This window comes from Panthera uncia (assembly GCF_023721935.1).
Source record: "Panthera uncia isolate 11264 chromosome A1 unlocalized genomic scaffold, Puncia_PCG_1.0 HiC_scaffold_17, whole genome shotgun sequence".
NCBI lineage: Eukaryota > Metazoa > Chordata > Mammalia > Carnivora > Felidae > Panthera > Panthera uncia.
In genome coordinates this window covers 54338336-54353802 of record NW_026057577.1, presented here as the reverse complement: position 1 = coordinate 54353802, position 15467 = coordinate 54338336, and the positions used below count along the sequence as shown (strand labels likewise).

General features: G+C 45.5%; 1 protein-coding gene across 1 annotated transcript in view; it reads right to left on the bottom strand.

Moving 5' to 3' along the window:
* Nucleotides 1-15467, bottom strand: part of HEXB (hexosaminidase subunit beta) — a 74305-nt gene extending 58838 nt beyond the window's left edge. Inside the window, exons 1-2 of the mRNA XM_049648887.1 lie at nt 15305-15467; nt 13575-13658 (exon numbers count right to left, since the gene is read on the bottom strand). Coding sequence (XP_049504844.1) covers nt 13575-13658; nt 15305-15467 — 247 coding nt within the window. The remainder of the gene's footprint in view (nt 1-13574; nt 13659-15304) is intronic.

Genomic DNA, 15467 nt, shown 5'->3' with positions numbered 1-15467 from the left:
TGGCTTTGCCAGGGCCTCACATCACCTCTACACTCCATGGGAAGACGCATACCCCTAACTCCCAACCCCCTTTTCATATGCATGTGGGAATCAGGGTCCATCCTCGAGGTCAGACGCCAGCTTCAGATTGCTGGTATCCATCTCCTGGACTTTGAGCCCCACCCAACTTCAGTATCTGCACAGCCACACCCACTGTCTTCCCACTCCCCCCAACTGCCACTTCCGTGACAAAGGCACCAGGAACCACATCTGCAGGTTGTGGGGATCCTGCTTCCCTGCTGTCTTCAGTGTGGTCTAGACCCTCACTGTCTGTTACATTAGAGCTATCTTCCTGGGTCTGGCCTGCCTTTCCCTACCTGACTGCATACCCAGCAGTCAGGATGCTCTAGAATACATGTTCAATTATAACACATTAAAATACATATTCTCCAGGGGCACCTGGGTGGCTCAGTTGGTTAAGCATCTGACTTGGCTCAGGTCATGATCTCATTCAGTTCCTGAGTTTAATTAAGCCTCGAGTAGGGCTCTGTGCTGACAGCTCAGAGCTTGGAGCCTGCTTTGGATTCTGTGTCTCCCTCTCTCTCACCCCTCCCCCGCTTATGCTCTGTCTGTCTCTCTAAAATAAATAAACATTAAAAAATTTAAAGTTAAAAAAAAAAACACATGTTCCCCTGTTTAACCTTTGAGTCCCTTGTAGGGACTTACCCCTCTGTGCCTGTTCTTCCTCTCCATCCACTGAACTCCTATTTTTACACACCTAGCTCAGAAATCACCTCCTTCCGGAAGCTTTCCCCGACCTCCACAGGGAGTCCGTCTTTCTCTTACATTCTATGCACTATATTTATTTACATGTCAGATCCCCTTAACTAAGGAATGAAAGCTAACCTTGCCTCTAAGGAGCCATGGTCTCACGAGGCTGAAGAGCGGTTCATATCACTCACGGGAATGTCTCCAGGAGATTCTGTGGTTACAGATGGCTTCCTTAATACTGTATCTTGCAAGACCTTGCCTCTCAGGTGTGGCCTGCAGCCCAGTAGCATGGGCAGGCACCCGAGAGCTTGTTAGAATCACACAATCTCTGTTCCTACTCCAGACCTTCTGAATAAGACTCTGCGATTGAACAAGATCCCCACGTAATTTGTATGCACATTAAAGTTTGAGAAGCACTGGCATAGGGGATGTTAATGTCAAGAGTTTAAGTAGAAAATGTAAAATACCTGCTGATTCCTGGCAAGCAATTTTAGAGCTGGGGTAGATTCGGGACGGGTTGGCTCCCCATTACTCAGTCCTGGGCATTAATGTGACGCCTGGGTAGGACAAAGGGAGCAAAGACAGCTTCACTAGGGGGAGCTGGGAGAACTCCCCATCTCTCCCTGCATCACCCAAGCTGGTGCCCACGGGATATCTTTATCTTTTGTTGCATAGGAAATTGACATATAGGAGGTGGCCTAATCGCTGATTAAGAATTTAGAGACTAGAGCGCCCTCTACCGGGCTCTGCGTTCCCCGAACGTGTCCTATTGGCCTCTGCAAAGCTGACCTGTGGTGGGTGCTCAGCAAATGTTTATGGTTGGATTTGGGCTTATGTGATGTGCATTGTGCCTGCTCACACCTCTCAGGTCAGCGTTCTGTGTACAATACCCCCAGTTCTAACAGAAATCATTCAGTCACCACAGAAGTCCGGGAGCTTCATCAGGGCTTAATGTTATCCTTTTCGGCCACAATTATCTACAACAGCATCAAACTCAACATCGCAAGAGCTAAACCTCACTTAGTTAAGTGCAAATCTATTTGTGCCTTCAAGCAAAGAGAGGGGATGGATTTAATGTTCTAAAGCAGAGGTGCTGGGGGAATAGGTCTGCCTGTAAGTTTGGACTGTGGCCTGTGAGGTTGGTTTGGTTGCCTGACGACCCAGTGTTTTAAGGGTCCTTGTTTCATACACTTTGTCTAGTTTTGGTTGTTTCAGATGGAAGGTAAATCTGGTCTCCATTACTCCATTTTGGCCAGAAGTGGAAATTGCCCACTTCATTTACCTACTTTTTTTTTTTTGAAAGAGAGAGAGAGAGTGAGAGAGAGAACGTGTGCAAGTGTGGGCGATGGGCAGAAGGAAAGAGAGAGAGAATCTCATGCTGAGTGTGTAGACTGATGTGGGGCTCGATCCCACAACCCTAGGATCATGACCTGAGCCGAAATCAAGAGTCAGACATTCAACTGACTGAGCCACCCAGGTGTGCCTATTCATGTATTTTGTGGTGTCTTAATACCAACTGAATTATCCAGGGTTAGGACCACTATGAGAAGTGAGGGACAACTCTTCTCTGTCTGGTTTGGGATTTTGGCAAGATAATCATTTTGCTAAGCCATGTTGCTGATGTAATGTGAGTCCTGGTCCTTGAGTGGCCAAGGTCATTCTATATTTGGAGATGTGTGTTCACAGTGATCCTGCATTCGTAGGAGACTACCTGACTCCTTTCTAATGTCTGTTACTGTGGTCATGTTAGGGTATTTACATATTTAAGCACGTATGATTTTATTACACTTTTCCATGGAGGGAGAAGGCTGTGTGGTGAGTTCAGGCAGAAAGGGTGCTATACAACCTCACAGAGTTTCCAAAAAGGAACAGGGCAGCAAAATGATGGAGGGCAACTGAGAGGGGCTGGCAAGTTCATGGGTAACCACCGGATGAAGATCAGAAGGGGTGGTGGTCGTCCTGGGGGAGAGGGTGGGGCAGGTGTGCCTCCATCCTTGACCTTGTGGCTCCTCAAAAGCACTTTGGAACGTGGACAAAACCCCGGGGGAGAAAGGGAAGGGGGCTGAGGGAGGGAATCCCTTCAGTGACTGAGAACAATTTTCTGCCAAAGGAGCAGTGAACAACAAAAATTAAGTTCCGTTCTAGGAAAAAAAAATGACATTTCATATACTTTTAAGTTTGTGCCTTAAGATTCGTAATTACTACCCAAGCTCTTTTCAGTGTAAAAAAAAATTGCAGAATGTTCCAAGCATGAGAGCTGCTGTGATTTAACATCTGTTGATTGAGAAAAGACATGAAGGCAAAACGCTGCCCTGTATTCAGGAGGCGCTTGCTTCTTGCACAATTAGATTTGCAGATCAGTAGGCTCACAAGCTAGGAAGAACACCCCCGCCCCCATTTAATGTTTACTTACTTATTTTTGAGAGAGAGAGAATGAGCAGCAGAGAAGGAGAAGCAGACAGAAAATCCCAAGCTGGCTCCGCGCTGTCAGCACAGAGCCTGACGTGGGGCTCGAACTCACAAACAGGGAGATCGTGATGGGAACTTAAATCTAGAGTTGGAGGCATATATTGTTTATGTTAACATGTACTCCTTTCATTACTGTTCTATTTTGAAATAAGGTAAATATTGATTGACATAGTCTACATAAATGAAAAGTTTTGGAATTGTCAATAATTTTTAAGTACTGACCCAGTATTTGGAAGGGCGCCTTTAGTAATGGCGACAAGAAAACATGGACAACTTTAACTATCAAATTTGTTAAATGAATGGTGTTATAAAAAGGTTTTCTAGGACACTCCCCTTCTTTTTCTAAATAGGGCTCTGGCTGTTTTGGAGTAATTTTTTTTACTTATTATACATGATTATAAGCTCCTTATGCACCTTGCAACTCAGATTTCATGCTCCTATGTTGATGATTGACTTTATTTAACTTGATAGAGATTGGCTAAATATATGAATAATGATTAAAATGCTGTATTAAAATAATTTTGAACTAGCTTTTCATTAAAAAAAAAAAGAGTTGGAGGCTTAACCGACTGAGCCACCCAAGTGCCCCAAGAGCAAAGGTTCTGAATAAGAAAGTTTGGGCCCAGAGTTTGCTATTTACTAACTGTGGGCTATGGGTAAGTTAAATTGCATTGTTTCTCCTGTTTCCTCATTAACAAAATGGGGATAATGAGAATACCTACCTCCCAGGATGATTGAGACAATCCAGCCCACTCCGTGAGCCATGGTGTGATTATAAATGGACACGAATTGTTGTTTATAGATGCTGCATGTATACGTATTGCCTACAGACATAAAAGTGAGCATTAATTTAATTTCTGTGTTAGACTCATTCCTCCAGAGTTAGGTATTAAATCAAGTGAAAATAATTTAGGGTTAGACTTTTTAGGGAATTCCTAGTCTGTCGGGCATGAGGGGAGCTTTACACAGAGCCGGTGAACAGACTACTTACCAAACCACAAGATTCGTGCTGGCATGTTAGAATTAACAACTGGCTACTCATTGTGAAGCTTTCCCAACAGGGAGATGCGTTCTGGTTTTCCATTACCTGAGTCTTATCCTTTCTAGCACCAAAGAATACAGACCAATTGATCACCAGGGAACAGAAATAAATTACTTCACCTTTGGGTGACCTGCTCTTTGGGTGACTCGGCACTTCTTATCTCGAGAGGAAAAGCACAGTGATGCCGGTTGGTCCACAGTGGGAGGGGTCCACGCTTCCACAAAGGCCCAAGTTATTGCGAAGAGGCATTCGTCATCTGCTGATCATGGTTCTTGTTTGGGGGTTGGGGGAAAATTTCTTCTCATTCATGGCTCTGAATGTGGTCCTATTTCTTGAGGCATCCAGTGGAACCCTGATTAAGCAAAATACTGTGGAAATGGGGTTTTCCCTGATAAGGTAAGGGGATCATCTAGGCTGAGCCCAAGTTGAAAATGTATTCTGAATGCTTTGCTAGACCTTCTTGCCTTAGCAAGTACAGAGCAATGAATGCATTTTGGATATTTCTTTGTGAGGTAGTTGGAAGAGGTGTTCGTTCATTTGTGACACCATTCATGTATTCATTCCACAAATATCTATTGTATTACTGCTGAGTTCTGGGAGAGGGGCTGGCCACAGGGTGGCAAAAAGACAAAGGTGGTCTGATCCTCTGCAGAACCTGTGTTCAGACCACAACCATTGCCACTTAGCAACCATGTGATCCCAGGCAAGTTCTTTATTCTCTCTGACCCAGTTTCTTATCAGGGAAATGGGGCCCAATAACTCTAATATTCACCTTGCCAAGGGCGTTTGAGGATTATAAAGCAAAAAACACTCTACAAACTGCAGTTGTCTATGAATGGGCATATTATTTGATGACTGCGAACCTTGCCTTGCATTGTGAAAATCGTTCTAAAAGGCCCAAACCATTATATCATTTTAAGGGATGTCTATGTAGACTCCGTATTGTATAAAAAAGTAACATTTGGGGGCAGGGGGGAAGAAACTATCTGGTTCAATTCCTTTTTGACTAATTAGAAAACCCAGGCCCCAAGAGGTGGACTGACCACCCCAAGGATTCTGTTAACGGATAAACTGAGGCACATTCAAAATTTTAAGAGTTTATTTGAGCAAAAGTTGGCTCAAATTGGGCAGCGTCAGATCTAGCTGAGAGGAAAAAGCCAGCTGTAAGATGCTGTGCAAAAAGTGAACGACTTTTCTAGACAGAAGGGAGGAGGAACGAGGAAATTATATTAAGAGCCGGCCGGTTATTGCAAGGTTACTTTCCTTTAGGGGAGGGCAGGGGTCTGTCAGGCAGATTACCTAACTGGTGCTGATCAGATTCCTGACTGACTGGTTGAACATTCCATTTCTGGAAGAGTTGAAACCCTAATCAAGTTCAGTCTTGGTTTGGTGACATGGGGTTCAGCATAAGCAACTTCATTCGGGACCCGGTGTCTTGTTTTTAACATCGCACAGAGCTGGGGCTAGAGCTCAGTCCTGTTCCTCCGACCGGGTTCATTACTCAGACTGAGTAACAGACCCACAAAACGTAGGATGATACTAACTCACAAATAACAGTAGCCTGTACCCCGATACTGGGCTGTAACTTCTCTCCACTTGAATCTGTCTTTGAGGAAGAATAGAATTATTGTCCGTTCAATCCATTTCCAAGAACCGTTGATTTTGTTTCTTCTTTCTTTTTCTCTTTCTTTCTTTCTTTCTTTCTTTTTTATTCTCTAGTTAATATACAGTGTAGTATTGGCTTCAGGAGTAGAAACCCGTGATTCATCACTAACACTATAACACCCAGTAATAACACTAACACTATAACACCCAGTAATCATCCCAAAACAAGTGCCGTCCTTAATGCCCATCACCCATTTACCCCACCCCCGGTTTTATCTTTCTTTTTTTTTTTTTTTTTAACGTTTATTTATTTTTGAGACAGAGAGAGACAGAGCATGAACGGGGGAGGGTCAGAGAGAGGGAGACACAGAATCTGAAACAGGCTCCAGGCTCTGAGCTGTCAGCACAGAGCCCGACGCGGGGCTCGAACTCTTGGACCGTGAGATCATGACCTGAGCCGAAGTCTCATGGACTGTGAGATCATGACCTGAGCCGAAGTCTGCCGCTCAACCGACTGAGCCACCCAGGCGCCCCTTATCTTTCTACTTAAACCTGTGTGGCAGGCATAATTCTGGCCTCCACTGTCTCTGCCCTCCCATGTCATGCCCATGGTTATATTAGGAGGAGAAAGGACATGGCAGATATAATCAAGGTCACTAAACAGCTGGCCTTAAGAGAGGGAGATTATCCTGTATTATCCAGGTAGGCCTAGATTAATCACAGGAGCTCTTAAAAACCAAAAAGGAAGCCCGAAGAGGAAATCAGATAGACGTAGCAAAAGGGAAAGTTGGAGATGCCAAGCCTGTGAGGGGTTGCACCACTGTTGGCTTGAAGATGAAGGGGGTTATGTGATGGGAAAATGGGGATTCCAGTGCTACAACCTCAAGCAACTGAATTGTCAATAACTGAAATGAGTTTGGAAGTGGAAACTCCCTCCGAACCTCTAGGGAAGACACCAGGCTGGTGGAACCCAGACTTCGGCCTTGGGAAGCCCTGAACAGGGGACCCAGTTGAGGGCTCTCTGCTGGGACTTCTGACCCACTGAGGTACTACATAGGTATTGCTTTAAGATTTTCTTTTTTCTTTTTGTCATTGACTTTTAAAAATTTCTTTTACATGCAGATGGATATGTAAATGGTACAGAAGGATGAGAGGACAGAGCAGCCATGCCCTGTTCAGTAACCCCTCCCAACCTGCCCTCCCTGCAGAGGGCCGCCATGGGGAGCAGTTGCTGTTTTCTGCTCTTCAGCTACACCCTCCATCTGTCAAATCACCCCTCTATTGCTTTTTTAAACAATTTGAGATGCTACTTATTGATTTGTCGTTTAGGTAGATATCAATTACTTTTATAAGAAAACTCCAACAGGGACATCGTTTCTTGTGTTTGGTATCTTTCTTCTAAAAGTTCAGTAGAGGAGGGCCCCTGGGTGGCTCAGTCGGTCAAGCATCCGACTTCAGCTCAGGTCATGATCTCACGGTTTGTGAGTTCAAGCCCCTCGTCAGGCTCACAGCCTGGAGCCTGTTTCCGATTCTGTGTCTCCCTCTCTGTCCCTTTCCCGCTCATGCTCTGTCTTTATCTCTCTTTCAAAAATATATAAACGTTAAAACACACACACACGTAATTTTAACCAGTTGATGGCAGCTTCTCCTTTGTCACACCTTCATCAGACCTGTCAACACCAAGCAAAGCAAACCAAGCAGTTCATTTCTTCTTCTCTGGTAAATTTGCTGCATATGTGCTGGGTGGCTAAAGCTGACATTCCCCGGGACAGAAAAGCAGAAGCCCTAGTTGATCAGGAAAATGGAGGAGGCAGTGTATATCAGTGGTTAGAAACTCACCTCTAACAGGATACAAACCACTTTGGGTTCTGGCTTCAGTCGGTGAGATCTTTAATCTTTTAGGGTTGTTGTGGGGATTATGATATGAGATGGGTACATAGTGCTTAGCGTATGTACATAAATGTTAGGGTTGCTAGTCATTCTTATTACTTCCAAGACCATCCCAGTGGACATATGGGTCCCTGTCCAGCAGCCTTGAGGACAACTTATATTAGTATTGTACGCAAGAGGGGGCAATGGCACTAGACTGACCAGTTGGGAACTGCCCAGCCTGTGCTGAGGAGAGACATGACTCGGTGGTGCCCTCTGCTTGCCGGTTTATAGAGCACAGGAGTAGCAGGGCATTGTTGCGGACTGGCCAGACCTTGGATTGCGCATTTGAAGCGTGGCCTTTATCGCTATGAAGCTGCTCGAGTTTCCACAAGGAGTTTCAACACTATGTTCACCTTTTCTTTTTCAATATGGGCCTTAAAAAAAAAAAAACAACACCCACTGGGGGAGCTGGGTGCGTCCGTCGGTTAAGTGTCTGACTCTTGACTTCGGCTCAGGTCATGGTCTCACCATTCCTGAGTTTGAGCCCTGCATCTGTTAGCACAGAGCCTATTTGGGATTCTCTCTCTCCCTCTCTCTCTCTGCCCCTCCCCCTTTGTTCTCTCTCAAAATAAAAATAAACTAAACAAAAAAACAAACAAACCCACCCACTATATTGAAGTATGATCAACCTACAAAAAGCTGTATGTGTTCAATGCATATGACTTGATGAGTTTGGGGATAATTATACACCCATGAAACCATCACCACATCTAGGCCATAAACGTATCCGTCACCTCCAAAAGTTTTCTCCCACCTTCTTTCTTTCTTATTATTGTGATAATAGCATTTAACGTAAGACCTACCCTATCGTCACAACACAATACAGTGTTGTTAACTGTGGCCGCAATGCGAACCGCACCTCTAGGATTGGTCTTGAATTTTGTTTCTTCTGTAATTAGTTCTTCGTTGGAGCCAGGAGAGGGCACTGTTGCCTCATCCAAATTCTGCACCGTGGTCTACCAGCTGTGCGTCTTGAGCTACAGTGTCTCATTTTCTGGCTTTGTTGGGTGTGGCAGTTACATTTCTTAGGTACCCAACAGGGAAACGAAACAAAACAAAACAAAACAAAACAAAACAAAACAAAACAAAACAAGACAAAACAACCTTTTGTCTGTAGCAGGACAAACACAAAAACTTGAGACTTGACAAATTAAAACAAAAATTTTAGACCATAAAATTGTGTGTAGAAATTTTTAAAAACACACACGTGCAACAGAGGCAATTCTTTGAAACTGATCAAGGATCTTTCTGAAACCACTGTCTGAAAAATTAGAGTCTAAAGCTGGTGTTCCTTCTCATTTTTGGCATCAAAGTGACAGGGAAAAGACGTAGAAGAGGCTGATACGCAGTTTTAGGGAACTCTGGGATGTTTCCTTCTCCTGTGGCAACACTCATAACCTCCAGAAAACAGAAGCCTTTGTTAAGAGCAAGGAGGGTGCAATGTTGCCACTCACCCCCTACTTCTGCCTCCGAGGTTCGCCTGTTTCTTTCTTGGCGGATGCCATTACCAGCCGTGACAAGCCACGTTGCCATTTTTAACAGGCCCTTTTTTAATGAGGCAATAATGGCTTTATTTATAATCTTTGGGTGAAAAATAGCACTTGAAGAGTACCGTTTCACAATCCAGGCAGTCTGCATTCTCGTGGTTCTCTTCCAAACCAGCAGTCTAATAAGGGTGGCAGAAGCTGAGCTCCTTTTTGGCCCCGCCATTCCCTCTCAAGTTTCCCTATTTGTGATTTCTGTCCATGGCTTCAGAGTTGGACTGAGATATTCAAAATGCAAAATACAAATATGCTGATGGCAAGCCGAGCCTACACAGTGTCACATCACAGTGTAGGGCTGAAAAACCTCGCGGTACTGGAGAATATCCCCAGCACCAAGTACTCATATACGATGCCTGTAAATAAATATTTGCTGGATGAACGACTGATTGATTGGGTGAGTGAAGGAAACCAAGTGAGTGCACTTCTCAAGATAATTGTGGGTGTGAAAACTGATTCGTAACTATTTGAATAGACGTGACGTTTAAAAAATATTACCATTAATTATTTGGGATTTTATACCGAATGCTTTCCAAAGATTTCCCATGAGGCCAACAGAAATTGGTGAATGCGTGTCTACGTGCATTTATGTCCTCACTCACGCTATTATTTCAAAATCACGAGGAGAGACAAGGGTGGGAACTTGAAGACATTGCGTTTGTCAACGTTTCGCATTTCTCCTTTTTTATTCTTTTTTCATTCTGGTAATGGTAACTTGCAGCTTGTTTGGTTGGTTGGTTGGTTTTTTCCCAGACTCCTGTCTGAGCTGAACTCCGTGCAGTGAGTAAAGTCTGTGCTCATAGAGGGCCATAAAATCCTTTTAATATTCATTTGAAGGTACAAGCTCTTGGACCACAAAGGTCCCTTCTCCTGGTCCCTTTTTCATGCCCAGACATGCTCAGGGACTTGGCATCTTGCCCTGGACGCAAGGCATATAGGCCCAACAAAACGCTCATTTTTACTGCTTGGAACAATGATCAATTCTTTAATGTAATTACTTAGAACAAATTAAGAGTTTAGATCCGGGAGCCTTGGGGCACTCAAAGATTATGGAAAATAGTGGGGTGGGGAATGGTTTCAGATGCCCCTGGGCTGTAAAAAGCCACACCCCTCAGAGGCCGGGTGTGATTCTGATAGATAGGTGTGAGCTTTTACTAAGCACACCCTGAAGATCTGCAGGGCAGGAAAAAGTAGGAGCTTACGGTCCATGCGTGCTCTGTCTTTGCCAGGCCACCTTCTAAAAATAGCTAGCGGCTGCTTTTTTAACTGTGTGACTTCTTAAATACGTTTCCCTTTCCAGCAGCTCAGTTTGCTAAAGGAAGTGGAGAGTAAAAATGTTGTTTCTCTGTCTTCAGCTGAAGACGGGTGGCCCCAGTGTAAAACATGAAGACAGTATAGATAGGTGATAGGAGGGGGCAAAGGCAAACCCCGTGAATTTGAGCTTTTATTGCACGCGCTGTCGGGTTCCTGGGTGTGGGAGAAAAGCAGACCCTTACATACAGACTCCAAGAGAACCTCTAATTTCACTCAAGACAGGAAGTGTCCTTTAACCCAATGCTACTGGGCAATTGTGGAAATAGGAACTTTGATAATGATTCAAGTTACTTTTACTTGGGAAGGTTTGGGAGGAAATAGCTGTAGGAATACCATTCTTAAACAGCTTACTAAGGCATTATCCAGGCATAAAGCAGGCATTATCCAGGGCTCACCGCAAGCCAGGCACTGCCCTCTGTGCTTTCCATATGCTAGTTTATTTAATCAGCAAAACAATGCTCGGAGCCAGGTGCTCATATGACCTCCCATTGCAAAGAACCAGGAAACTAAGGCACCAGGATACTAGGAAGCTTGCCCCTCAAACACGCAACTAGTACAGGAAGTCCAGGTTGATTCTAGGCTCTGTCCTTAACCGCTTAACTGCTAAAAATAAGACACTTTATGGATATAGAAAGATGGAACTGAAGTGCTAAATGTCATTAACTCCAAATGGCGGTTTCACGGTTTTTTTCTTTTACTTTTTTGTTTTTCCCCCCAAATGTCTACCATGTGTTGCTTTTATAATCAGAGCAAAAATAATAAATGCGGCTTTAAAATCCTGACCCTAAAATCCATAACCTACAGCAGACTGTAAAGATCATTGCATTGAAGGGCTTTGGAGAAGAAAGAACACAGGCAGCCTAGATTGCTTGATTTACTAAAGACCAGACTTTATAGACTGACACCAAGGACAAGTGGCTCAGATGTATCCCCCTCTGCAGTCCTGTAAGCAGCCAGTAAACAGTCTACCCCTTGCAATGTTACCTGGGGCTGTAGGATGTGATGATCAGTCTCAAAGGAAGAGTGAATTTCCCAGCTACAATAACTGAATGGTGGGCTCGGCACCAAAAGGACACAAATACACTTTCACACACAACTTTCTATGAAAAGTCATAAAACAGTGGCGCCTGGGTGGTGCAGTTAAGCATCCGACTCTTGGTTTTGGTTCGGGTCATAGGCGCATAGTTCGTGAGTTCGAGCCCCGCGTTGGGCTCTGCACTGACAGTTGGGAGCCCGCTTGGGATTCTCTCTCTCCCTCTTTCTGCCCCTCCCCTGTTCTCCCTGTCTCTATTTTCTCAAGGTAAATAAATAAACTTTAAAAAAAAGTCCTAATACAAAAGTCCATTGTATTCGTATAGATCAGCCATGAACAACTGGAATTTGAAATTAAAAAGTAATACTATAGCCCAATTTAATTCACAAAATACACGGAAGGTGGTGGCACACATAATGGATGCAGGAAGCAACTGAAATTTTAGAATACGACCGTGTCCATTTGGATACAATTTTAAGAATATTCTCAAGGTTTATCCTAACAAATATTTGACACAAATACAGTTGAAAAGACATACATGCAGAAGGTGGGAAACCAAAATTTAGAAAACTATCAGTTCAGAGTTCTTGTTTGTTCCCAGAGGAAAATAACTGACTTCTACAATGCTGATAACTTCTCATATTGACCAACTTACTTTATAATTTTCCTTGTAATTTTTAATAAATAGCCAGACTAAAAAAAAATCCCCATCTTTTTGAAAGTAAGAGGAGTGCTGGGAGGAACCGAGGTCTCACTTTTCTAGGTTTGAGTATCTGTGTTAAGGGGAAGCATTGAAATGGGCACAGAGCTGAGTCCCTCAAATCCTCAAACGAGAGAGGACTCCCTCCCCCAGCTCTGGGGGCGCTGGCAGCAGAAGGTCCTCAGCCACCTGCCCTCTACAGAACTGGGGACTCTGTGGACGAGTGCCACCTTGGCCAAGGCCTTGGGCCCTTTCCTGGGTAGCCCGCGCTCAGCAACCGGTGGATGCGGCCCTTTAAGCCCTGGCCTTCTGGCTTTTATGGGGGCGGCTCTGCAGGGTCATGTCCACTCCAGACCTGCCCACAGGGCCACCCAAGGCCTCCGCTGAGACTGCATTTATCCCAGCCGAACTCTGCCTGCCCGTCCCACTTCCCTCCCTTTCCTTCCACAGGTATTGATCCCAAGGCAAGCGCAGACGGGGGATGCTGTCCCTGGCTCTGGGTCCATGTCCCAGCACAAACCCAACACGGCGGGGGGTGGGGGGGGTGGGCTAGGGAGCAAGAACACAAGGCTTTGGTGAGCAGCTGGCCCCTCTGCCACACTGATTCTACGGGCCACAGCCCTGGAGCCCGTCTTGGAAATTACACGAGGAAGGAAAGCAGTGCCATTTTCCACACACAGATTCAGGAAGTGAACCGAAGAACAAAGAAGACACTTTGGGAAGCCTGGCAGGGGACACGTCTGAAATTCGGGCGGGGCTTTGGGGGACCACAGGAGGCAGGATGGCAGCTGCATCGCCCACTGTTTGGTCTAATCCCCTGAGCTGTCCTGTCCCTGGTACCGTGGTCTCACTGTGTTAATTAAATCATTCTCATTAATTCAGCCTGAGTGTAAATTAGGAAGGAATGAAGATAAATTAGGTTTGAAGGCAGCTAATACATTTAACCCCATGCTGCTTATTTTGCAGCCTAACAGAATAACGTTGTTAAGGGAGATAACAAGGCCAAAGCCTTGGGCACAGCTTCTTAATAGCATTAAAAATGAGGCCTTGGTCTGGTGTCACAAGGCAGAGGCAAAGACCAGCTCCGGGGGGCCTTTGGGACTGGCCTAACATCTTGAGTCAGGTGGTGGCCATTTTATGACACGGATCCATAGCATTTCCTGAGTTGTTTATGCCTCAGATACCTACCGTGCTTGTGGTTGTCCAGTTTGATCACAGGCCTGTCTAGAGAGTTCTTCCGGTACAGATACAAGATTTGCTCACCTTCTCGTCCTGTGAGGGAAGTGATAAGGATTACCTTTAGGACCGGCTGGAGTAATGACAATTTGAGCTGCTATGATCAGAAGTGTGCTAACTTGCAAATCGCTTTCAGCTGTGAAATAAACACTAGAAACTGCACACAGGCCTGAAAACTTTTGATACAGTGGTGCAAGCAAACCAGTGCAGTTTGTAGGAGGTCATTGAAGGCACACACATTTTCCCCCAGATGCAAGTTTAGTTCCTCTATCTCTCAGCAGGAACATGTCTTTCACTTTTATGCCCTCCGTAAGCTCATTTCTTTCCCCTGCCTCATGTTGCTTATCTCCCTGAGGCAGATGAAGCAAATGTCGATGGTCACTGAACACATTTCAAGATTTCCTGAAGCTACAACATTTTTTTCCTTCTCTTTTCTTGCAGCCTAGAAGGACGGCAACATTAGGTTGAAGAGACCAGGAAAATGGCATCGGTGGACGATCACACGATGTCCACAGCATCCCTGCCTGCTTAGCAGAGTTTTGTGCAAAGAGAGATAAATGCTGCTGTCCCGTCGGTTAAGGACACTGCAGTTTCCAGGTGGTGAAGATACAACAGAAACAGATTGGCTGTTCCCAACTCCGTGGCTTCCTGGGACAAAATCCCCAGCCAACCAACTGAGCTATGCACATGTTTTACATTTCTAGGCAAGATCAGCTAGGCATAGATTGGGTAACTGAAGTAAGAAACAGATACTTCTCCTTCATGAGAAAAAGTGTTAACCTCTCAGTTTAAACAGAACGATTCCCCCAGAGGAAGACGTTGCATCCGGCTCTTCAAACCAGCGTGCCTACTTTGAGCCCATGACCCAGACAGACAAAGCGCTTCTAGAAGGTGCCTTTGCAGCTGCCCTGATGGACTTCCTCCACACCTCTCCACAGGCTACAGAAACGTGTTTTTAAAACCGGGGGGGGGGGGGGGGCTGTCCTGGAGCTGCACATAGCCACTTCGCCTCTTTTCAGCACCTGGTGTGTGTCTACACTCTCTCTGTCCAGCCTGATTTTATCCACCTCTCCTTCAGGAACAGGGTCGACTCTTCACCTGGCCAACCCCAGAGTCGCTGCACGGGGCTCTTACCATGAGCTGATCCAGCTGTCCCTGGCTTTGTGAAGCAGTCTGGAGCTGAGGCCCCGCATAAAGAATTAAACTATGAAACAGACTCGTTAAGGCTCCTGGTGAGGCTGGCGAGTTAATGCTAACAAAGGACTTCAGAGGGCACTGTCTTTCCTTGCATGCAAGGAGCAAAATTTCTCAGCGCAGACCGGCAGGGACCGGGGTACAGAAAAGTGGGATTAGAATAAAGAACCCACAGAGTCTTGGTTCAGGCTGTCTCTGGACACCGGGAGCTCTAGGTGGGGCCTCCTCAGCCTGTGTAAACCATTTCTGAGTCTAGTGTTTATAGGAAAGCTAGGAGGCGGCGGGGGGGGGGGGGGGGGGCGGAGAGGGGAGAAAACCCTTGTTCGGTGGATCCTTACTCGAGCTGCAGAGCGAGGCCACTGCTAAGTGGCCGTGGGACCTCGAGCTGGACAATTCACATCACCCTGGGCCCCACTTTCCCAACGTGCAAAACGAGGTGGCTGGACAGGTAATCGCTACAGTTCATTCATAGATTGTATTCCAAATACCTAATAAAATCCAAACACGCGCTTTAGCCCCCGCTGGAAAACCAGTCCTTAGTGCAAAGATCAGAAATGGATTTCGCAAAGGGCGATCGCCACGCGAGATGAGTTTTCGAACCGCCTTCCTTCCTCCTGGCACGCGGCGCTTCAAACAGGCGCGCTGGGCCAT